A 26265-nucleotide genomic window follows, 5' to 3' on the forward strand; every position below is an offset into this window, starting at 1 on the left:
TAATGGCAGGTGAAGCTGCTGACATCTTTGCTTGAACCAAGAAAATGGCACCAAACTAAGTCATTGTATTCTTTACCACCAGGTCCTTACATTTAAAAAAAAAAAAAAAAAAAAAAAGGGCAGCCAGTTTCACTTAAAAATATCCTTCCTGAAAATGTAAATGTTAATTTTATTAAACTCCAACCTAGAATACACATTATTTTTAATATTCTTGTGACAAAATGAGAAACACACATTAATCAGTTCTAGCCACCAAAGTATGATTGTCTTGAAAAATAATACTTATTCAACTGCTTGAGCTTAGTTTGACTTGTGTATTTGGCAGCCATTCTCTTGAAAATGAACAAAGTGAGCTTGTCACTTCAAGAAAAACAACACACAGCATTTGTTCTCAATGACAAAATTGAGCTTTCAAGCAAAAATGAGAATTCTGTAAAACTTGCATCTGCCACCATGAGCTTTATAGTTTCCTAAAACATAAATGCTTTTCTGTAAGACTGGTGGTGGTAGTAACAAATATGCCTTACAATTTATTATAAAGTAAAATGTGTCAACATTTAGAAGATCTGCATACCTCAGTGACCTACTATTTTCCAAACCACCAAAACATGTATAGAGGTATAAGATTCATCTGTAAAAAATAGACCAATGAATTTTAACACAAGAGTATGAAAAACTCATTGATATGGCTTCAGATCCCATGTTACAAATAACGTTTAAGAAACTATTATTTTGCAAATATGGGTGTAATACCAAAGGAAAAAGTCTATTTTTTCTTGAAAATGCTATTAAAATAGTTCTTTCTTCCCAAACTATGTACCTACTTAAAGCAGGACTTTCTTCATATGCTTCAATCCAACACAACAAATGGCATGCAGAAGTAGGTGAGACTTCATCTGTCTTGTATTGTCAGACATTAAAATGACTTGCAAAGTGTAAAATAATGCCTCTCCTATCAATGTTTTGGAAAATAGTTTGTTTTCACCAACAGTGTGGTTTACTATAACACATAAGAGAGATTATTGCTATTTTTTTCATTGCTCAGTTTTAATTCCTACTATGATAAATCTCATAGACATAATCCATACAAACAAAAGCTCTTTTAACTCTTTTTAAAAGGAGTGTAAAAGAGTCCTGAGATCACAAAGTTGGGAACCACTGCATTTTGATTAAAAACTTCCTAAAGGGCAGAAAATAATGCCATTCTCATCATCCTGTCCTTATAGCACTTATATTTATTGAGTTGTTACTGAACTACTCTAAAACCTTACAGCTCATGCCAGATTCCTGAGAAATAGACCAAAGGGGAAAAACACACTATGGAATTGTACCAGTGGCTGTTAATTAAGAAAGTTGCATGACGTTCCTTTAAATTTCCATACGCACTTCACTAATAGTGAATCTCATACTTCCAGGAAGGACTATAGTCACGCTCAGAAGTGTGAATTAATAGAAAGTTATAAATCACTGATCATTGATTCACTCTACTGAATATGCTATTTTCCATACTTTATGTTGGTAATATTAAGAAATGAGCTTTCTCTAGGACAACAGAATGACCAAAATGCCATTATGATAGATACCTTCATTAAAAATGTTTAACTGTAGGGGCACCTCGGTGGATCAGTGAGTTGGGCATCTGACTTTGGCTCAGGTCATGATCCCAAGGCCCTGGGATCAAACCTAACCATCAGGCTCCTTGCTGAGCCGGGAGCCTGCTTCTTCCTCTCCCTCTGCTGCTCCCTCTGGCTGTTCTCTCTATCAAATAGATAAATAATATCTTTAAAAAAATAAAAATGTTTAATTGTAAAAAAAAAGTTTAATTATAGTAAAATAACTGTAACATAAGATTTACCACTTAACTTTTTTTTTCACCCCTATCAGTTGCAATAGTATTTTTTCAAGTTGTTTTTTTTTTTTAAGATTTTATTTATTTATTCAAAAGAGACACAGAGAGAGGCAGAGACAGAGGTCAAAGCAGGCTCCTCACAGGAAGCCTGATGCGGAAGTCAATCCCCAGACCAAGATCACACCCTAAGCAAAGGCAGATACCTAACCACGGAACCACCCAGGCATCCCTTTTTCAAGTTTTTAAATTCTAGTTAGTTAACATACAATGTAATATTAGATTCAGGTGTAGAATTTAGTAGTTCATCATTTACACACAACACTCAGTTCTCATCCCAATAAGTGCCCTCCCTAATACCCATCACCCATTTAGCCCATCCCCCACTCCCCTACTCTCCAGTAACCCTCAATTTGTTCTCTATAGTTAAGAATCTGTTTCCTCCTTTGCCTCTTTTTTTTTTAATACGCTCATCTGTTTTGTTTCTTAAATTCCACATTATGAGTGAAATCATATGGTATTGATTTTCTCTGACTTATCTCACTTAGCATAATACTCTCTACCTTCATTCACATTGTTGCAAATAGCAAGCAAGATTTCATTCTTTGTGATGGCTGAGTAATATTCCTGTGTGTGTGTGTGTGTGCACGCGCGCTTATCTATCTAACTATGCACCACATCTTCATTATCCGCATCAGCTGATGGACATTTCGGCTCTTTCCATAATTTAGCTATTGTTGCTAATGCTGCTATAAACATCAGGGCACATATATCCCTTCGAATCAGTATTTTTGTATATTCTGGGTAAGTAAATACCTACTAGTACAATAGTTGTATTATAGGGTATTCTATTTTTAGTTTTTAACAGTAACCTCCATACCGTTTTCCAGAGCAGATGTGCCAGTTTGCATTCCCACCAACAGTGTAAGTGCTGCAAAAATGGACAACTCTACCTTAATCATTTTTAAGTATACAGTTTAGTGGCGTTATTAAATACTTTCAAACTATTGTGATTCCCACATATTTTTTTCAAAATGTATTTTTCCTTGACTACTTCTTTGAATCAAAACATACTGCAGTTTATCTTCAAGATTTTCTAACAATTTTAAGCAGTCTTTAAATGAGAGGAATTACTAAAAATATCCTTCTTCCATTTAATTATGAGGTTCTTCAAAGGTTACTTCCAATCACACTTTTAATGTTTATAATAAAGCAAAGGTCAGAGGGTCCAATGTTCTGATAACTGCAAATGTTCCAATAATCTACTTCCCTGTAAAAACATGGTCCCAATCAAATCCTAGTCACAATTTTTTAAGAAAGCATCTATACACAATTTTGCTCTATTTTATTTTATTTTTAAGTAGGCTCCACACCCAGCATGGAACCCAACACAGGGCTTGAGCCCACAATCCTGAGATCAAGACCTAAAGTCAAGATTGAGTCAGACAGACGCTCAAATAAGTGAGCCACCCAGGAGCCCCCATTTTGCTCCATTTTAAGCGCTTAGAAAAAGAGCTGGAAGGAAATATGACAAAATGACTATCTGGGCTGCCTTGGAGAAGTGAGATAATGCACTTTTTACTGTTCTTTCCAAAATTTGTACAATTACTTTTATTTTCAGAAAACAAATTTAAGAAAGCAATAGCAACTGTCAATTTATAAAATGATTCAAATGATCTTATTTCTCATTGCCACCAACATTCTAGTTGAGTTAGCATGGTCCAAACGATTTCTGAATAGCCAGATGTGGATTTAAGTCTGGCTCCACCATTTAAAAGCTTTGTGACCTCGGACAAGACATAACTCTGAGTCTGTTTGTCTATAAAAAAGAAAATCTACCTTGTATATGGTTACTGTAAGGATTAAATAAAATTACATAGGGAGAGCACAAAAATCACTCCCAGGCAACTGTTGCTATTTTTATTTGTTTTTATACTATTATTTAGTAACAATATCAAAACTAAGTTCATTCATATATGTGTCAACAGAGCAGTGAAAGCACTTTGATGACAAAAGACAGGACTAATATACAAGTGTTATAATTTTACACACTTAAGAAAGAAGATTCTTAAAGCACTGTAAGCATTAACTTACAAAATTCACTTGCTCAAATATTTATAGACCATGTAGTATAAGCAATTTAATGAATTAAATATTGAGCTGCTCTTACTATGTACTTCAAATTTATCTGCTTCCATAAAATTCCAACAGAGTAACAATTACACTTTTCTAGGGTTAAATTTTTGGATATTTTGGGAGAGGAAGGGCAACCAAGTTTTTGATAACTTGCTACAAATTTTTATATTGGTCCACAAGTGTCTTTTTCCAAATAAGAATATTTTCCTACAAAGAAGAAAAGCATAGCTTGGCATCTCTTCTCAAGACATTAGGGGGAAAATAGCTAAAATGTATTCATTTATTCACTAACCATAATCCCATGCCACTTCTTTCTTTAAAAAAAAAAAAAAGTCAGTTAACATGAGAACAACAAGAGCTTTTGGAAAGTGAGAACTGCACATCTTATTAACAAGATGGATGAGAATGTAAAAAAATGGTTTCCATGGTTGGTAAATATATCAGATTGAAGGCATCTGATCTTTTTGGAGTCTATATATATATATATATCCTAGGTTTTCAAAAAGCCTTATAGCTGGGCATTAACTAAGCACTAGGATATTTAGGTTATTTTTAAACTATAACTGATGATGCAGGGACTTTAGCTTTAAGAATTTTTGGTCAATCAGTAAATACAGTTTGTAGTTAATACAAATCATCTACAGCTACCAAATGTCTCTTCATTTTTTAAAAAAAAAATCTACTATATAAGAAAAAAGTTGCAAGTCTTAACAAACAAAAACAGCTACCACCAACCATTAGTGTACTTTTTGTTATATAAAGGCAAAAAAAAAAAAAAAGAAAGAAAAAGAAAGGAAACTTTACATCACCTTTTCTACAATTAAAAAGGACACTAGTTTAAATTGAACAAGGAGCTGACAGAATCCGAAAAAAAGATGGAGGCGGGGGGACTTAAGCTTCCAGTTTTAATTCTATACACAGATATCTGAACAAACAGGCAAAACAAGTTTCCACTTGACAAAGAACCCAGAAATTCACTGTAGGGAAAAGCAACCTTGGACATTTGATGAAGCCTTAAAAGGAAATCCAACAAGTATACAAAAACAAAACTCCTACCTTTTCTCAATTACTCAAAAAATTATTTTTAGAAAATGACCCTCAAAATTATCCTATCTAATCTTTAATGGAAATTCCATGATCAAGGCCATGTCCCACCTTCCTGAGTATTTCTAACAGAGGAATAAACATAAGTAAAAGTAACTTCAAGGACCTTGACATGTGAAAAAATAAGAAATTTAAGAGACACTGATCTCTTCAATTGTATCTACTGCATATTTTACAGTGAACCACTCAAAAAATTTGTCATGAAGCAAAAGAAGGCTACTAAATGTATTTAAAAATAAGCTAGTCTAGTCTTTTTACCTGCATCTCATCACAAGACTCATGAGGATGTTTATTCCTTTCCAAAACCTAGCACTATAATAAAATATATTTTCTTAGCATCAGTTACATTCCCTAATTATGTTTCTTCTCCTGAGATCTAAGCTTAAGATTTCATTTTTAAACATATGTATGCTCACAACTAGGCCCTTGATAATATGCCTTCAATCTCTCAGATATATTTCTTTCCCCCTTTTAACTGCCAAAGAATCAGAACTGGAAGGAAGGAACACCTAGCTCTGATCTATACAGTTCCTTGGGATGGAAGGGGATGCCCAGGGGAAAGAAAAGACAGAAGAGTAGATGGGACTTTTTGTCAAAAAAATCTATATAAACAGAGTGTGAGGAAAACATGTTATTTTTAAAAAGCCCTTAACAGAATGTCTCTGGTTAACACTCTTAGAAAGCGGTACAAAGGCTATACAAGCTGAGATTTAAAATGGTGATATTTCATAATTTAAATGCTACTACTGTAAGAGATGAACCTTAGAGAGGGACTTCATCTATCCTAGATCAGACTTGCATGTCCAACATGAAAACAAACAAGGGAAGTTACCCTTAACATCTCAGACCTCTCTTCTTATCCTTGAAATTATTTAACAATTTCTATTGAAATAAGCAATGGAAAAAAAAAATGAGGTAAAATCCCACTAAAAGTTCTTAAATAAGAAGAATTTGAGCAGAATAACACCCCTACAGACAATGCATGTCAGAAGAAAATGCTCACTAAACAAAATCATGATCTACTATTTCAATACCAGCTAAAAGGCAACATGAAAATGATACAAGATATGAAAGAGTAGCATACAACTGAATTAAAAATAGGATGACAGAATTCAGAAAATGGTTTAAAATTTAAAAAAAAATCATTTCAGAAGTAAAAACCAAACACGAAGGAAAACTAAAGGGAAAAAAAAGTACCCCAGAGAATAAAAATACCCCAATGAATGCCTTGTGATGGGGATCAGCAAACTACAACCCATGCACCAAATATGGCCACCAGTTGCTTTTATAAATAATGCTTTATTGGAGCAAACCACACCTACTCATTTATGTATTGTCAATGGATACTTTCATGGCACAAAAGCAGAGCTGAGTAGTTGAAACAACTGAAACAAAGACCATATAAGGCACAAAGCCTAAAATATTTATTGTCCAGCCATTTACAGAATAACTTCCCCAACTCCTGCTTTAAGAAAAATGGAAGGTGAAAGAACATTTTTTAAAAGGAAAAAAAAAAAGATATTTTTAAAAAAGGATTCAAGAGTAAGTAACAGTTATTAGGGCATGGGGTAAGGTGGGAATGAGCAGTTACTATTTAAATGGGTACAGAGTTTATATTCAGGATGATGAAAAATTCTGGAAATGGACAGTGGTGATGGTTGTACAACACTGTGAATGTACTTAATGACACTGAAAAATTATCAAAATGCTACATCTTATATTATGTATTATTTTAGCAATACACACACACACAGAGCAAATGGCAAATTTAGAGAGGTAAAGTTCCAGTATTCATAAAAGGAAAAAAATAAATACTATAAACTAAAATTCAAGAAAACTTTTTTAAAATAAGAGATTTGAAATAATGTAAGGAAAAAGCACATCATGTACCTGAGAAAATCAACTTAGAGAAACTAAGACAGATAGACTGTTAGAATACATTGGTTATGGAAGAAAAAAAATACTTTGGACATCTAGGAACAACGACCAGGGAAAAGAAAATCAGATTACTATCAGATTTTCAACATTAATAGTTTCTACCAGAAAAAAAAAATGGGATCATTTTTTAAATATGAGCAAAGAAAATGAGAACCAAAGATTTTATATACAAACTGACATCCAGGGGAAGCCTGGGTGGCTCGGCGGTTTAGCACCACCTTCAGCCCAGGGCCTGATCCTGGAGTCCCAGGATCGAGTCCCACGTCGGGGTCCCTGAGAGGAGCCTGCTTCTCCCTCTGCCTGTGTCTCTGCCTCTCTCTCTCTGTGTGTCTCTCATGAATAAATAGAATCTTTAAAAATAAACAAACTGACATCCACGAATAAGGCAACAAATGTTACTGGCATTAAAAAAATTTCAGAAATGCAGTTTCCAGGACACCTTCCTGACTAAACTCTAGAGACAAGCGACAGACCACTAAAAATAACTAGAGACATCAATATTAGGACTAGTGGTGAGCATTCGCAACAGAAATGGCTAGGATTGTAGCTATAAATAATTATTTCAGGTATCAATTGCTATATAATAAACTATTCCAAAATCTGTCTTAAAATAACAACTACTTATTACTCTGATGATACTATGAGTTAACTAAGCTCAGTCATTTGAGCCTAGCCTCCATCTGGAGGCTTAACAAGGTTGGAGTATCCAAGGTAGTCCACAGCTGGCCGTGGGTACTGGGTGAGAGCCACAAGCCTACTTCTCTTCTTCATGGTTCTTCTCAAAGCATGGTGGCTGGGTTCCAAGAAAGTTCCCAATGCATAAAGTGAAAACTTAAGATCTCTGAAGACTCAGGTGTTATACAGCAAAACTTCTGCCACATTCCATTCATCCTAGCAAATCACAAAACCAACTCAAATGCAGGGGGAGGGAAATAGGCTCCATTTTTTGGTAAGTGATGTAGTATTCATATACATAAAGAGGAGGAATATATGTTAGTCAACTTTGGGGACTATCACACATATAATTGTACAACTAAAATTAAATGAAACATGTAAGAGAAAAACAAAGTAAACATGCAAAACTTTGTAGGATGGCTCACAACAATCCCCCTCTCCCATTAGGGAAAGACTCCTACACTAGAATTTTTGAAAATTGCTGAAAGAAAATAAAGGCCTAAATAAGGTTCATGGATTGAAAGACTCAATATTGTTAAGATGTTATTTTTTCCCAAATTGACCTATAGATTCAACATAATCCCAATTATCATTTCACCATGCCATATGGTAAAAATTGACAGTCTGATTTTAAATTCTCAACGAAAATAGAATAGACTTAAAAGACCTAAATGCATCTTGAAAAACCTGGGCCAAGTTGGAACATTCACATTATCCACTTCAAAACTAATTACAAGCCTACAATTACTCAGCCAATGTAATCTGACCAAAAAAAAAAAAAAAAAAAAACCACACACACACAAATTAATAAGACAGCATGAAAATGAAGTCTGGATATAGACCCCCACTTATACAAACATCTGATTTTTGACAATGGAGAAAGCAATCCAATAGAGAAAAGTAACCTTTTCAAGAAATGGTGCTAAAAAAAAACCCTGGATACCCACACAGAGGAAAAAAAATACCTCAACTCCAGCTCACAGATAATAGAACAATGAACCTAAGACTGATCACAAATCTAAATGTAAATGCTAATACCATAAGCTTTCAGTAAGAAACATGTATTTCTTTTACTTGGGAATAAGTCAAAGTCCTTATCTAGGTCATAGGTCACAGGAAACACTAACTATATAATAAATATGTAAATGATATAAATTTCATTAAATAAAATTAAATTTAATACTGTTCAAAGGATCTAATAATAATGGATCACTACAATATGAATAATGTGATGCTAGCAAAGGACTAATATGCAGAATATATATATTCCTCAAACTCAACAATAAAAAGATAAACCCAATAAAAGTAAACTTTATCCAATTAAAAAAAAAAGACAGAACTTCATAAAAGTTCTGTCAAAAATGGCAACTAAACACATGAAAAAGTCTTCAACATTAGACTCCAAGGAAATACAAAATAAAATAACCATTAGACAACACACATTCCCACTAGAATGATTAAAATGTCTGAGAACATGAAATGGTAAGTAGAACTCTCATACATTGTTAATGAGAATGTAAAATGGCACATCCACTTTGGGAAAAGGTCTGGAAGTTTCTTACAAAACCGAATATTTACCCACCCTGAGCTCCAGCAATTTCAGTATTAGGTATCTGCGCAAAAGAAAAAAAAAAAAACCTATGTCCACAAAAACAATTTTTACAGAAATGTTCACAGCAGATTTATTCATAATAGCCCAAAACTGGAAATAGCCTAAAAGTTTATCAGCAGAAGGGATAAACCAACTGTAGCACATAATAACATACTTCTCGGCAGTAAAAAGGAGCTACTGATACATGTTACAACATCAAAAACATGAACTTCGCAAAATAAACCTTATAGAAAAAGAGCAAATATTATATAATTCCATTTATATGACCTTCTAAAATAGGCAACTTATAATCTAGAGTGGACAAAACGTCAGAATAGTCTGGGATAGGGATTGAAGAAATGGACACAAGGGAACCTTCTGAGGTTATGATGACTTGCTATAAGGGCCCGAGTTGCACAGGTGCTCACATTTGTCAAAACTTAGTGAATGTACAAATAAGATTTCTACAGATTTTACACTAAGAGACAAATCTGTAAAAAAAAAAAAAAAAAAAAACACTGAACCCTAGATAATTATATGCATATAGTGGCATTGTTAGGGGAACCTGCACAGATGGTTGCAATTTGAGCACTGACATGCTCAAAAAAAAAAAAAAAAAAAAAAAAAAAGGATAAATTGATGGGTAGAGGAATATATAAGCAGATTACTGTGTGATAGAATTTTTTTAAGGATATTTATTTATTTATTTATTTACTCGAGAGAGAGAGGCACAGAGAGACAGAGAGACAGAGGGAGAAGCATGCTCCATGCAGAGAGCCTGGCGTGGGACTCGATCCCGGGACTCCAGGACCATGCCCTGGGCCGAAGGCAGGTGCTAAACTGCTGAGCCACCCAGGGATCCCCAGTGTGTAATTGGAATTGCACAGTATTTAAATTCATGTAAACACTCCTCTATGTTGGCCAGTTTGCTTGTTACCAACTTTTATATAACATCTTACAAATATCTATTTTGTCCTTTAAATCATTTGCCTCCAAAGAGTGATTTTATTAAAGTTTAAGAAAGAGAAACTTAGCGTATCTTTCTAACTAAAAGTTCTACGTAGCATGTTTTAAAGGGCACCTTAAACAAAGCATAAGATTTTAAGAAAAGACTAAAAAAGATATACTGGGAAGACATTTATAAGCTAGTTCCTTGGGCAGCGGTTGCGCAGCGGTTTAGCACCGCCTGCAGCCTGGGGTGTGATCCTGGATACCCGGGATCGAGTCCCACATCGGGCTTCCTGCAGGGGGCCTGCTTCTCCCTCTGCCTCTCCCTTCGCTCTCTCTGAATGAATAGATAAAATAAATCTTTAAAAAATAATAATAATAATAATAATAATAAGCTAGTTCCTTTTACCAAATTAGAGGCTTCTTAAATCAAGAGGTAGGGCATTTGCTTGAAAGTATAATCAAAGAGCTTGCCAATGTTAACCTACTCCAGAACAGAAGAACTCTGTTTTTTGAGCCACTGATGGGCAAAAGTTTAGAGGATACAGTGTTGTTCCTGTCCTTTTTTCAGGTTTAGGAACTTAATTCACATAGTGGTGAAGGAAAAAAAGACAAGCACGGCCATGCTGAAAAATCAGAAGAGTCAGGAATGAGATAGGCAACCTTTACATGGTTAAATGTGTGTTGTTGAAGATACTATCCAAGTCAAAAGAAAGCATAAAACTGTCAAACATATTTTGCTGGTTTTGATACTGAAGCGCCTCATATCACATACCCTAATTTTAGGTTAACTACCTAGGAAACCAATTTCAAAATTTTATCAATTTAATTTACCATAAAATCTTGAATTCAATGCTTTGTTAAAGTCCTTTTTGGGGGCAGCCCTGGTGGCTCAGTGGTTTAACGCCGCCTTCAGCCCAGGGCCTGATCCTGGAGACCCAGGATGGAGTCCCGCGCCGGGCTCCCTGCATGGAGCCTGCTTCTTCCTCTGCCTGTGTCTCTGCCTCTGTGTGTGTGTGTGTGTGTGTGTGTCATGAATAAATAAATAAAATCTTTATTTAAAATAAAATAAAGTCTTTTTTTTAAAAAAAGACCTCATCTAAACTTTTTTTTAAAAAGAGATCTCATGAATAATACATACTGGTCCTGTGACAAAAATATGTCACTCCTGGAACTAAACTTAAAAGTAATACCATTCTAAATTGGCACTATTTATAAAGCTTGACTGCTGTCCTTTGAACAATAGAAAACCAGGGTCAAGGATCTTATCTGTAGAAGAGAAAGTCTTATATAAACTCTAGTCAACAATAAAAGACTGGGTCCTTTTGATATGGCCATCTTCAGGCCTTAGAAATAGTAGTTTGAGAATCTGCATCAACAATGGAAACTGAAGATTGTGTTTCTCATTCTGAATAGAATGATTCCATCATTATCTCTAAGCCATATCTTAAAAAAAAAAAAAAAAGATTGTATTTATTTATTCATGAGAGACACACAGAGAAGCAGAGACATAGGCAGAGAGAGAAGCAGGCTCCATGCAGGGAGCCCCACGTGGGACTCGATCTTGATTCTCCAAGATCACACCCTGGGCCAAAGGCAGGCGCCAAACCACTGAGCCACTCAGGCGTCCCTCTAAGCCATTATCTTTTTTTTTTTCTAAATATTTTATTTATTTATTCATGATAGACATAGAGAGAGAGAGAGGGAGGCAGAGACACAGGCAGAGGGAGAAGCAGGCTCCATGCGGGGAGTCCAATGCGGGACTCGATCCCGGGACTCCAGGATTGTGCCCTGGGCCAAAGGCAGGCGCTAAAACGCTGAGCCACCCAGGGATCCCCCCTCTAAGCCATATCTTAAACAAATTATGACAGTTCAAAATGGGATAGAAAAAAAATCTTAATTCTGCTGCTGGAAAGAATTACTGTATTTTTAAAAGTCATAGGATTTAAATATGACTTCTAAAGAACTGTAAACCCATTTCTAAATGGAAATAAAGGTTTAATTAAAATTCTTCCTCTCCAAACTTTGCTTGGCTAGATTGGACTCATTCTTTAAGTCCCTGTTTATCTAGAAAGATTTTGTTAAATGCCCTAAAACCAGGACAAGAATCCCTATCACCTTCTCCACAACAGTACATTACAGTAACTCCAGGTTACGTACTTTATAGGGTTTTGTTATTACTGCTGTTCTTGTTTAGTCTCCCCTATTAGATTGTAAGCTCCGTAAGGGCAAAGACTATCTGCCATGTCAAAATTGTGTCAGTATTTAACACGTGATCTATAACAAGTAACAAAACATTTGTAGAGCAAATGAATTACAATTTCTAAACTTTTCCATCCCAGGGATTGTTCCAGTTTCCTCTTTTAAAATGGCTTTTCCATGACAATCCCATTACTCGAATCCTAACCAAGAATCATCCTGTTAACTACTCACCCTACACATGGCAAAAGGTCAGACTTAACCAATTTGTTATACTCTGCACACAAATATCAAAGTATAAGAAACTGACTACAGAGTGTTATGTTTTTATACCACATATAACGCTACGCGGTATAAAGTAAAAACTAAAAAATCAGTACAAACTAAAAATTTTGTTTCTTAAAAAACCAGTTCAAAGTCAGGTTCTCATAATTACAACACCTTTACAGGACTGTGTTTTACTGTCTGTCTGGTAACTTCTCTGAGCACATGTAAAACTCTAAAACAATAAGAGAAACTATTGTGGCAAACGGGAATAAGTTGATTGGGGAGACATGCACTATTTTATGTGTGACTACCCTAAATAAGTACATTATCATAGAAATAAATAAAACTATCATCTGTTAATGATTATTTATAACATGGCATGGCGAAGAATGACAAGATTTTGATATGTGCTAAAACAGTCCAATTTGGAACAAAGTATGCAAAAGAAAACAACCTCAGTTGATCCAGTATATCAGACTTAGACCTTTCACAAGACCTAAAGAAAAAGAAATGCTACTTCATCTAAGATAGGCAACACCCCGGAGCAAATATCTAGTTATATGGAAGTCTGTTTATGATTCAATTCACTAAATCCCTAATAGGACCTATATTATCTAATATGTATCTATATGTCAAGAATGGATCCAGGAACCTAATATTGATTCCCTGTATTTCTCATGTTTGTGACCCATTAATGAACCACAGACAGCAGTTGTAAAACAAAATGAATGGAATAAGATATAAAATATAAGAAGACAGCACATGTAATAAGGGAAAGTATTATTTCTTGAAACTTTTGATTCTACTTCTGCGTGTGTGAGACGATGTAAAATAAATACCTAAGTGTGGGCTGCAATAAAAAAAAAAAAAAAAAAAAAAGTGTGAATGCTACTCAGGAGTTTCAGCTCCCAATTACTTCTTCCCCCAAAACACCGCAAAAACAGAAACTCTCCATCACAACTTCTCAAAATGAAAAGTGACTGTAGCCCAGGGAGAGGTTTTAACAGTTTAAGCTTGATTTCACGAGCTCTAAAATCAAACTGAGTTCAAATCCAGATTCCAAGACTTTCTGTGTCAATTAGGACTTACTTAAACAGTTTGTGCTTCATTTTTGTCACCTGTAAAATGAGGGTAATATTATCTTTCAAGTTGGGGGGAAAAACAAACAATACCTTAATAAGTTCTTACTATATATTTTACCATAAATAGAACAAATTAAAAGAGTGGTAGGTATGAGCAACAGCAAGAAACGTAACAGAAGGTATCTTCAGCGTGTTATCTTTGATGTTTGTGTGTGGGCCTGGTGCTTTTTCATTTTGTCTTTCTATCCTATGTGAACTGTATCATGTATATATACATACATTTTTAATGTAATGTTTATAATGTATGTAACATTACCTTCATCTTTTGGAATATAATAGTAGATATCTGGGCAGTGAGATTACAGTCCTTTTTTGAATACTTCTTTGTATTTTATAAAAACATTTTATATGGCTTTAAAAGACAAGGGTCAACTACTTGACTTAAAAAAAAAAAAAAAAGACAAAAAGTGTGTGGTCCACGATTTAGGAACTAGCGTTTTTTTTGGGGGGGGGAGAACCAATGTGCCAGGTGCTTCTCACTAAATCCTCACACAAACCTAGATATCATTTTGTCACTGAAAAAACTGAGGCAAGGGGATCCCTGGGTGGCTCAGTGGTTTAGCGCCTGCCTTTGGCCCAGGGCTGATCCTGGAGTCCCAGCATGGAGCCTGCTTCTCCCTCTGTCTGTGTCTCTGCCTCTCTCTGTGTCTCTCATGAATAAATAAATAAAATCTTAAAAAAAAAAAAAAAAAGAAGGACACTTAAAAAAAAAAAAAAGAAAACTGAGGCAATCAAGATAAGGTAAACTGTCAGGCAACTAACAAATAGGAGTGTCCAGGGCTTCAAAGCCTTTATTTCTTCCACCATCACATAACGCATCCAAATATTCCTCTCCGGTTGTTTCATACAGGCACATTTTAAATCTACCCAATTAGACTGTAAACTCCTTGAGGAAGAGAAAAAGTGTCACAGATTTCATTCATGTCTTCCATGGGCTTCGGAAAAGTAGGATAGATCCTTCAACACTTGTTGAGGTACATCAAACTTCTTTTGGTCTAGACTGTTCTCATGGGACACATACCCTTGTATATGTTGTAAAAAAAAAATAAATAAATAATAAATAAAAATAAAAATAAACGAAATAAACTAAGGAAACAAATGGCAAAACTCTTAAGACTGCCCAAATCTAACTTTATTCCTTCACACTGGGAACTGAGGAAAGTTCAAGCACACCCATACCCGGAGACTACCGCTAAGGGGGTTTGGAGACGAGTGCAAGTACCACGCGGTAGGCGAACGCTCCAAAAAGAACGGATTCACACCTTCCCCCTACCACGCCCCCGTCCTCCAGGCACTAACCTAAAGAAAGGAACCCCGAGCCCTCCCGCCAGGCGTTGGAAGAGCCACAGCCACGCCCCCGTCCCCTTCCATCGCCGCTGGCTTTCCGTCCCTACCCGGACCCCCATTCCCAAGACCGAACCCCTGAAGAAACAAAAGTCTCTGACCTGCAGCGAAGTGCAGGGGAGAAGACTTCCGGCCGGCCATGTCCTTAGCATTCACGTTTGCCGCGTCCACCAGCCTCTTGACCCGGGACACGTCCCCATTGCGACAGGCCTCCAACAGTTCCCGTAGGGCCCCGCTCACTGCTGGGACCCCTGGCCCAGGCCCCGCTGCCCCAGGCCCCAGTGTTGCTGTGGTGCTAACTCCTGCCGCCTCGGGGCTCTCCGCCAAGCTCGATCCGGGGGAGGATGGAGAGGAAGATGAGGAAGAAGTCGGGGAAGAAGAGGACGACGGTGAATTGTTACTGCCACCGCCGGCTGGGTTGGGAGCGACCCCCACGGCAGATGAAGCGGACACCGCCGGGGCCACGGGAGCGGCGGCGACGGTACAGATTGTGCTGGTGGTACTGCAACAGCTGGTACTGTCAACCGGCTCCGGGGATCGAGGCCTGTCGGGCGGATCCCGACTGCCATCCCCCTCCGGCAGCGCTAGGCCGTGCCGCGGGGAGGCGAAGGGGGCCAGGCCGCCCGCCGTTGGGGAGGCTGGGGTGGTCCCCGGGGCCAGGCCGGGGCTGAGTGGGGGGGGAGGTGGTGGCGGCGGCGCCGAAGCCCCTGGGGCGGGCTGGAGCTGTTGTTGATGATGGTGGTGATGATGCTGAGAGCGACGCGACGCCGCCATCTTCGGACTCCCCCAGCACTGTCACTGCGGCAACGGCCCCACCGCCCGCCCTCACTTCCGACCGCTAGGCCAATTAGCAGCCAGCGCACAGGAAATGATGCTTGGCGGAGTGGGCGGGGCCTAGGGGAAGGAGGGAAGTATTGGGAGCTGGGAGAGCAGCCACGGAAGGGGGCGTGGCTTGGCGGCTGGGGGGCGGGCTTTGTGACGCCTTGGCGGGCCGGCGGCGGCGATTTGAAAGTTGGAACTGACCACTCCCTGGATGGGCCGCTTTTCCTCCTTTCTCGCTCTCACCCGGCTTCCGTGGTTCAGATTGCCAGGATTGGAATTCAAGCTCTCTGATTTCCTAGCTGTGCCAATTTGGGCAAACTGTTGAAACACTCTGCGTCTCACCTTCTCCTCTGCAAAACAGCGAACAGATCAATAATCGTTAACTATTAAAATTATAATTTTTCCGGGATCCCTGGGTGACGCAGCGGTTTGGCGCCTGCCTTTGGCCTGGAGACCCGGGATCGAATCCCACGTCGGGCTCCCGGTGCATGGAGCCTGCTTCTCCCTCTGCCTGTGTCTCTGCCTCTCTCTCTCTCTCTGTGTGACTATGATAAATAAATAAAAAATTTTAAAAAACATTAAAAATAAATAAATAAATAAAAATAAAAAATTATAATTTTTCCTATTTTTATCTCTGTACTTTTATTTCTCACCTTAAGTTTGACTCAAATAATTATGAATATGTTCCTTTTGAATTCTTTTCAGCTGGACTTCTCCAATGCTCCTACCTCAATTCTCTCTCTCTCCCAAAATAAGATAAAAACCTCACTACTCTCCATCACTTACCTTCAGTTGCCATTCTTCAGCAACTACTTTTTCTCTCTTTCCTCTGCCTGTCTCTAATGCCATCAAAAAAAAAAAAAAAAGATTTCTCAGTGCATGGGATAATCTCTGTGATCTCCATTCCCTCCTATTTTTTTTTTTAGATTTTATTTATTTATTCATTAACACACACACCCACACACACACAAGCAGAGGGAGAAGCAGGCTCCATGTAGGGAGCCTGATGAGGGATTCAATCCCAGGACTCCAGGATCAAGTCCTGGGTCAAAGGCAGGCGCTAAACCGCTGAGCCACCCAGGGATCCCTGGACTCCTATTTAATAGTAAACTAGTCATTGTGGAAGTTTAGACAAACAGCATTATTCCGATAGAGGGCTTATAGATGGACACCGTCTTAAGAAAGAACAAGGTTTACGTGGGTCAAGTAGAAATTTGTCTCTGCAGAATATTAAACCGGGTGATAAATCGTTCTTTTAGAAATTCATTTTAATATAATTTTACTGTGATGTTAATATTCTCAGCTAAATAAATAGGTAGGTTTATTTAATAAGACTACTATCTACATAAAACAAGGTCAGAAACATAATATTGAGAGACATTTGTTATCTGAGGTTATAGATTATAACTGAACAGTATTCATCTGTTTCATAAATTTGTGCCTATTGTTCACAAATACGTCGCCAGATAGGAAAACTCCATCAAAACAAGTAAAATCTGTCATAATGCACATTCTCCTGGTTTTGAATCTTAAACTAATGCGCAACAGAGGGTAGCATTGAAAAGTGGGGTTTATCAACATAAGACATTAGATGCCACTAACTCACCTTGTGCCCCCCTTGACTGTGGCCTTCTCCCTGAATCGGAGGCGTAAGGAATATCCCACATGGTCCCCTTATGGCCAATTACTCGTAGATCATGAGAAGTAGTCATGTTTACCCTAATTCAAATGCATCTACTGTGTCTGTTTATAAATACAAATAAATAAGAAAATTTCTGCTGGATAAAGATAAAAAGGCCAAACTGCCAGAAACCAACCATTCTACTGGTAAACTATGTCTGAAAATGCATTCGATCAATTGGAAATTGCTTTTTCCCCCTCCAGTGGAAAGTAGTAAATGTACTTAACATTAAGTATTTATAAGGTTTAGGTTTATATGAACTAATACTGAGCTCTAAACAGGAAAGGGCAGATATCATTACCTAATCTTTTACAGCTAAACACAATTCCATGAGGGATGCACTGTACTCTAATGAAAAGAGCAAAGCTTGAAGTCAAATGGGTTTGAATCACATCTCTGACGATTGCTTGTTGGTTAATCTTGGTAAATATGCTTCAGCTCTGTCATTCCAAAATTCTGATTTTATTGTAGCATTGTCATGAGGATTAAAAGACCTGGGTGTTGGGATCCCTGGGTGGCGCAGCGGTTTGGCGCCTGCCTTTGGCCCAGGGCGCGATCCTGGAGACCCGGGATCGAATCCCACGTCGGGCTCCCGGTGCATGGAGCCTGCTTCTCCCTCTGCCTGTGTCTCAGCCTCTCTCCTCTCTCTGTGTGACTATCATAAATAAATAAAAATTAAAAAAAAAAAAAAAAAAAGACCTGGGTGTTTTATAAGTACTTGTTGAGTGTTAGTTTCATCCTTTTATGTAGTGTGCATAAGGTGTTAATAGGAACTCAGAGCCACTATCGATACCATCTCCTTACAATTTCCTCTGACAAAGATAGTGACTAGAAATAAATATCTGACATTTTACATGTGACAGTAATCTTAAGCAAAGAAAGATCACATTTAATTGTTTCCTCATATGAAAATTCAAAGTTTTATGCAGGCCCTGATTATCTCCAAGAATTGTTGAGGATCATAGTTGTACAACATCTCGCCATTTTCAAGAAATATTTTCCGAAAAATTATGTCAATGTGGTATAGAAACATGAACACATAGCATTCCCTTGAGCCATATTGTTGACACAAAGAAAGAACCACCAACTCAAAGGGCACTGGCCTTCTGGGCTATGATGTAATGTTTGATTTTCCCCCACGGGAATCATTTGAACACACTTTGTAAGTTTCACAGTCATTAACTTGCACTGTCCATAGTTCAGTTAGGCTTGGTGTGGTTACTCCATCCACATGCTTCTCATTGGTTTGCCCCAGATCCCAGTTCACCAGGAGTATCTCAAATCTACTAAACCCACTTACTCTTCCATGCTCTGAACCAAGCCTTCTCTGCAAATTCATGCGCACAAGCTAGAACTTAGCTGAGGCAGTGCCATTTTCTCACCTTGGCCTCAGAAGATAAATTATTCTTATGTCAGAAACATCCATTGTGCCAACAGCCCAGAGTTCTCTCTGTGTAGGTAGTACAAAGCTGAGAGAAATTTTAGCTGAATTTCCATCTGGAAACCCAGGAGAATATTTTCTTGTAAAGCAAAAATTGGCAAAAATGGCAATGGGCAAAAATTACAACAGCTGCAATCATGCTAACCATATTGTATCTGAGGAAGTTTAATTAAAAGAAAAAGCTAAACAACTTATCACAATGCAAGAAAATTATAGTAATTTAAAGATCGCTGTGTATTAGTTTATTAGCATTTTCAGTTGCTTTATAAGATATCTCTTATGTAGCAGGGTCCTCTGGATACTGTTCCCTTAGACATCTAGAAACTGCTTTCTGATAACTTGGGTTTTCTTCTGGTGTGGTCTGTACACTTGTTAGTCACTGTAGTGTGAAGTATTAGTTCCAGGCAAAGAGACAATATAATAGTTAAAAATGTACACTCTGGGACACTGGGTGGCTCAGCGGTTGGGCGCCTGCCTTCAGTTCAGGTCTGATCCCAGGATGCGGGATCAAGTCCCACATCAGGCTCCCTGAGAGGAGCCTGCTTCTCCCTCTGCCTATGTCTCTGCCTCTCTCTCTCAGTCTGTATCTCTCACGAATAAATAAATAAATCTTTAAAAAAAAAATGTAGACTCTGGGTGTGCCTGGGCGGCTCAGTCGTTTAGGTGTCTGCCTTCTGCTCAGGTCATGATTCCAGGGTTCTGGGATAGGGCTCCTTGCTCAGCGAGGAGCCTGCTTCTACCTCCCCCTCTCCCTCTGATTGCCACTCCCCCTGCTTGTGCTTGCTCTCTCTCTCTGTCAAATAAATAAAATCTAAAAAGAAAAAAAAATGGACTCTAGGGGTACCTGGGTGGTTCATTTGGTTAAGTGTCTGCCTTTGGCTCAGGTCATGATCCCAGAGTAATGGGATCAAGCCTCCAGTTAGGCTCCATGCTCAGTGGGAAGTCAGCTTCTTCCTCTCCCTCTACCCCTCCCCTTGCTTGTTCTCTCTCTCAGATAAATAAAATCTTAAAAAAAAAAAAAAAAAAAGGATGTAGACTTTGCATTTAGACTGCATGGATATGAATCCTAGTTTTGTCATTAACTAGGTATGTGTGATTAAAGAATGCTACAACCACAACATTTTGACAGAAATAAACTCCTATTTGCTGTACTTAAAAAAAATAGTAAACAAGCTTTTCCACCAAAACACTCTTTTCCTTGTAAGCATATGTATATACATATACATATGCTCCATTATGGATTAGCATATGGTTTCCTCCCTTAAAAGAGTTTATAAATACCTGCTGTCTCTCAAAGTCATAAAAAAGTTTAGAAAAGTTCCAGAAAGTTCTGGAATGTATTGATAAGGAATGGCATAACTAGCTAACAATGCATAGGTAATTATGCTATAGCTTATGTAACTTTGGGGATAGCCAACCAGAATAGGACTGATACAAGTGCAAACCAATAGATCGTGAGGCACACCCAGAGAGCTCAGGCTCCCCAATCAGAACATGGGGCTAGCCAGCCAAGCCATGATGAATATATAGCCTCTACTGTCAGGGGTTACAGATTACCACATAGTAAGTGACTTCACCCTTGGTAAAGATTGTACTAAAGACTTGGGCAAGCAGAGCCCACCAGACCTACTGTCTGAGGTAAGTGGCCGCAGAGGCATTGAGAGACACTGGCCAATCTCCAAACAGGTGATGCAGGCCTTCTACCAGCTATCATCTGTTGTTTACTTGTAGTAGTAAACTGTTGTTTGGCTCATTGAGGGAAATAAATGAGTGAAAGTTCTTTGAGTTAAATGGTATTTGTGTGCAACTTCTCATAATATTGCCTACTCCTTCATATCTTGTCTTTGTTTTGACATCGTTGCTCAGAAGAAGACATTGAGTAACCCAGGAGAAGCTATTTAACTTCTCTATAAACCCATGAGCAAGGTGGGGATATGAAGAGTTGTAAGAAATAAATAAGTTAATATATGCCAAGTGCTTACTTAGAACAGCTCCTGGCACATGATAAATGCTATGTAAATGTCAGCTTTTATTCAAAAAGATGTATGCACCCCTATGCTTACCGCAGCATTATTTACAATAGCCAAATTATGGAAGCAACCCAAGTATCTGTTGATAGATGAATGGATAAAGAAGATGTGGTATATATATATATATATATATATATACACACACACACACACACACAATGGGATATTGTTCAGCCATTAAAAAAAAATGAAATCTTGCCATTTGCAGCAACATGGTTAGATCTAAAAGGTGTAATGCTAAGTGAAATAAGCCAGTCACAGAAAGAAACATACCATGTGATTTTATCCATGTGTAGAATTTAAGAAACAAAACAAATGGACAAAGAAAAAAGAGACCAACAAAAATCCAGACTGTTGGCTATAGAGAGCAAACTAATGGTTACCAGAGGGGAGGTGAGTGGGAGGGATGGTTGAAATAGGTGAGGGAGATTAAGAGTACATTTACCAAGACACCTGGGTGGCTCAGCAGTTTAGCACCGCCTTCAGCCCAGGGCATGATCCTGGAGACCTGGGATCAAGTCCCATATTGGGCTCCCTGCATACAGCCTGCTTCTCCCTCTGCCTGTGTCTCTGCCTTTCTTTCTGTCTCTCATGAATAAATAAATAAAATCTTAAAAAAAAAAAAAAGTACATTTATCATGCATGATGAGCACTGAGCAATGCATAGAATTGTTGAATCACTATATTGTGCCCCTCAACACTGTACATTAATTATACTAAAATTTAAAGGATCCCTGGGTGGCGCAGCGGTTTGGCGCCTGCCTTTGGCCCAGGGCACGATCCTGGAGTCCCGGGATCGAGTCCCGCGTCAGGCTCCCGGCATGGAGCCTGCTTCTCCCTCTGCCTGTGTCTCTGCCTCTCTCTCTCTCTCTGTGACTATCATAAATTAAAAAAAAAAAAAAAATTAAAGCCCTGAAAGTTTTCTTAAAATATTAGTTCTTAATATTATCAAGAATTGGGGAAGGCCTCTGGGAATAAGATGTTAAAGGTTACCTGGGAGATATGCCTCGTTTTGCCTGGCTGATAACATGGAGGTTTCTTTTCACGAATATAGTTGATATCCACCTACTTCTTCTTTTGCTTTACAGTGCCTTAAAGGAAAGTCTAGTAAGCTTGGAAACTGAAAGGGCCTCTTGTCATTGGGGAAACGCAAACACACTCCCTTCTGGCTGTAGCCAGAGTGTGGGGGAGGTAGAGGCTGCAAAGGAGGGCGCTTCAGGCTGCTGGTATGCAGGTTTCTCCCTCAAAAAGATTCTGACTCCCTCTCAGTACTGAGAAACCACTCTGGCTATTGTGTGGCAGACCACCAGAGCTGCCAAGACAACTTCAAGAGAACCCAACAGCCATGGTCCTGAGGTCACTTGAGAACCAGGGTGTTTCCATGCAGAAGATGAGCTAATCACCATAAATCCGCAAGCATTTAAGAAGGGCCCACCATGTGAGAGGAAAACAACAAAGCCACTAAATAAAAAGCCCTATATCAGAAAAAACAATAGAGCAATCCAAAATTTATTTTCATATCCATTTTTTTGGCTTGCAGTAGGCAAAATAATGGCACCCCAAAGATATTCATATCCTAATCCCCAGAATCTGTGGATTTAAAGTGCAGATAGAATTAAGGCTGCTAATCAACTGATCTTAAAATAGGAGAATTTCCCAGATTATGTGGGTGGGCCTAATGTAATTGCAGGAGTTCCTAAAAGTGCAAAAGGGAGGCAGAAAAAGAGGTTGTTGGGCTGCAGTGTGAAAGGAAATCAACCTGCCATTGCTGGCTTTGGAGATGAAGGAAGAAAGCCACTAGCCAAGGGATGTGGGCCGTTTCTAGAAGGTACAAAGGTAAGCAAACAAACTCTCAGAGTCTCCAGAAAAGAACGTAGCCCTGCCAACACCTAATTTGAGCCCAGGGAGGCCCATGCCAGATTTATGTCCTGCAGAACTATAAAATAATAAATTTGTGTTGTTTTAAGCCACTAAATTAGCAATAATTTGTTTTGGCAGCAATAGAAAATTAACAGAGAGCTTTGTTGGAAAATAGATTGATATGAAGCCCCTAGCCCATTTTTCTGTACAACAATAGGATAAAGTTGCATAGTTGCTACCACTTGGTATTACCAGAAGCAATTATCCCTATCGTTTCTTTTTTTTTTTTTTTAATTTTTATTTATTTATGATAGTCACACAGAGAGAGAGGCAGAGACACAGGCAGAGGGAGAAGCAGGCTCCATGCACCGGGAGCCCGAAGTGGGATTTGATCCCCGGTCTCCAGGATCGCGCCCTGGGCCAAAGGCAGGCACCAAACCGCTGCGCCACCCAGGGATCCCCCCTATTGTTTCTTTTATTAGTTTATACCTAGCTAATCAGTTAAGATTTTGGCTCCTATAGACACAGGACTATTTTCTATGTGCCACATGCCATACCAGGCAGATTACCAAAATGAGTTAGACTTGGCCCTAAATGTTCAGTGTTTTTGGTCAAGTGCGGAAGATAGATTCATAAACAGACAACATTAACACAATGTTGTGTGAATGCTCCAAGGGCAGTGCATACAGGATACCCTGGGAACACAAAGCAGTGTGTAGTAACCCTCTCCTGGCTGGGCATATAAGGAGGCAATGACTCCATGTCACACTAAGGTTACTTAGCCCCAAGTAGCAGCATTATCACTATCACACAGTACTTACTATGTATCATATATATATATATATATATATACACATATATATATATGTATATATATATATATATATAATATAGTACCATATATATCTCCTAAGTGCCTTGTCTACATTAATTCATTTAGTCTTTCCAATAACTATCACAGAGGTATTGTTATTAAATGCATTGCACAGTTGACAAGGAACTGAAAATTGAGGTTGCTTGCCAAGGTCACATGACCATTAAGTGTGAAACCACAGTTTGAGCCAAAGTATTTTGGTTCTGGTGTCTAGATTTTCAGCCCCATCCCACACTACCTTCTATGGTAACTCCAGTACCTTTGCTTGAATTCCAGGAGGGGAATTAATGTCTGTACTCACAGGTGAGATCCACATCTCCCCAGGAGCTTCATTTTGCCCTGATTTGCAGAGCTAATTCTCTTTACAGGTGAAATAACTCCTCCTTTCACCCCAGTATTTTTACTGGAGATGGCCTCTACTAAATGTAGTGCTTTAAGGAGGGGTAGAAAATAGCCAGACAGGTGGCTGAAGGAAGAACAAGAGAATCCTTGCCCTCATCTTTCCTCCATGTGTATGTACTTCCTGGGTTATTCCATCCATACCCGTGATGCTAGTAACACTTGTCGGTAGTCACTTTTTATTGAGACATTTAAGGTACGTCAGATCAGCCTTAGTGATCATTAAGTTCAACCACAATGAATGAAGCAGATTACATATCACTATGCAGGTTAACCAAATTCTTCAGTGCTGTATGTCTATCCATCCCATCCATCAAATATTTATTGAGGACATACCAAGTGCCAAGCACAATCCTATATTCTGAGGATATAGCAGTGAACAAAACAAAAGTTCTTGTTGTCATAAAACTTACATATCTACCTAGGAGAAATAGACAACAAATAGGTAAAATCTATGGTATATCAAGTAGTGATAAATAATGGTATGGAAAAAAAGAACTGGGAAAAACAGGGTAATGTGGATAAGGTTACAATTTAAAATGTGATCAAAGCGAACAAATAAATAAAATGTGTTAGGACAGGTCCCACTGAAAAGGTAACATTTGAGCAAAGATGTAATTGAGGTTGAGGAGCAAGGCTGGGTATGTCTAGGGGAAGAGAGTTCCAGGAAGCAGGTATAACAAATGTAAAGGCCCTGGGGCAGGAGAGAGTTGGCATATTCAAGGAACATTAAGGAAGTTCATGTGTTTGGAGCAGTGAGTGAGGAAGGAGGAAGAAATAGGGTCAAAGAATAACAGAAGATCAGATTGCACAGGGCTTTAAAGTCTGTAGCTGAGTTGAGGGGTCATTTTGAGGGGTTTGAGCAGATGACCTTATCTGATGCATATCCTTAAAAGTTGACTATAGCTGCTGTATTGGAAACAGAGTATAGGGAGGAAGAGGCTATTAAAATGTAAGAGATGGTAGTGGCAAAAAAAAGAAAAGGATGATGCCAAGGGTTTACCTGAGCATCTGGAAGGAAAGAGTTGCTGTTTGCAGACATACATGGGGAGTAGTTTAAGGAGATCAAGATTTTATTTTTAGACATATTAAGTTTAAAAGATTAGACATTCAAGTGTAGGGAGTTGGGTATATGAGTCTGGAGTTTGGTGGGGAGGTCAGAGTGAAGATGTAAACTGGGAGTCTTCAGCATGTAAACATTTTTTTAAACCATAAAGCTAGATGAGATCATCAAAGAAATCAATATAGCTAGAGAAAAAGTCCAGAGATCGATCCTTGAGGCATTCTGGTTCCACTGCTGGGAAGGAGCAGCCAAAGGGACAGAGTAAAACTAGTAGAATGTAGAATTCTAGAAACCAAGGAAGAAAGTGATTCAAGGACAGTATAGCAGATAAAATTAAAGATCCCCATTCTTCACCCCTCCCTGTGTCCATGCTTTTTGCCATACGACAATGCAAGCATTCCCCCTAAAGATAGAACATATTTATGGGTCCTCTGATTTAGAGCTCAAAGACATGATTTTCTTTGGCCAATAGAATGTTGGTGGAGGTGCCAGTTCTGAGTCTAGACCTTACAGGCCTCCTATGTTACTTGCCCTCATAGGAGATAAGCATGACCTGGTGAGTTTGCTGGTCCAAGAAAGGTTGGAGACCTGTTCTGTAGACCTGAACCCATCCTGCTGCCTGGAGCCAAGCCCCCATTGAGCCACGTCTAGATTAGAAGACCCCTCATGTGACCCACAGGTAAATGGGCAAAATCAATGCCTTCAACTACCGAGTTTAGGGGTAGATTGTTACACAGCACCATTGTAGCTATGGAGCAAGAATAAAGAGGAAATAGTAAACAAACAATGTCAACTATGATTGATAGAACAAATAAGCTCAGGATTGAGAACTGACCGTCAGACATAACTACATGGAGGTTGCTGGTGCCCCTGAAGTGCAGTTTTATTGAAGTGGTGAGATGATA

At 38.5% G+C, this 26265-nt stretch overlaps 1 protein-coding gene and 1 long non-coding RNA gene across 2 annotated transcripts in view; one reads left to right on the top strand and one right to left on the bottom strand.

Annotated features, from left to right (window-relative positions):
* The window catches only part of TNKS (tankyrase), a 213716-nt gene extending 197718 nt beyond the window's left edge, over positions 1-15998 (bottom strand). Inside the window, exon 1 of the mRNA XM_038560211.1 lies at positions 15292-15998. Within this exon, the coding sequence (XP_038416139.1) occupies positions 15292-15964 (673 nt within the window). The 5' untranslated portion in view covers positions 15965-15998. The remainder of the gene's footprint in view (positions 1-15291) is intronic.
* Positions 1-26265, top strand: part of LOC111090309 — a 72319-nt gene that overhangs the window by 32830 nt on the left and 13224 nt on the right. The window lies entirely within an intron of this gene.

Source organism: Canis lupus, chromosome 16 (assembly GCF_011100685.1).
Source record: "Canis lupus familiaris isolate Mischka breed German Shepherd chromosome 16, alternate assembly UU_Cfam_GSD_1.0, whole genome shotgun sequence".
Taxonomy (NCBI): domain Eukaryota; kingdom Metazoa; phylum Chordata; class Mammalia; order Carnivora; family Canidae; genus Canis; species Canis lupus.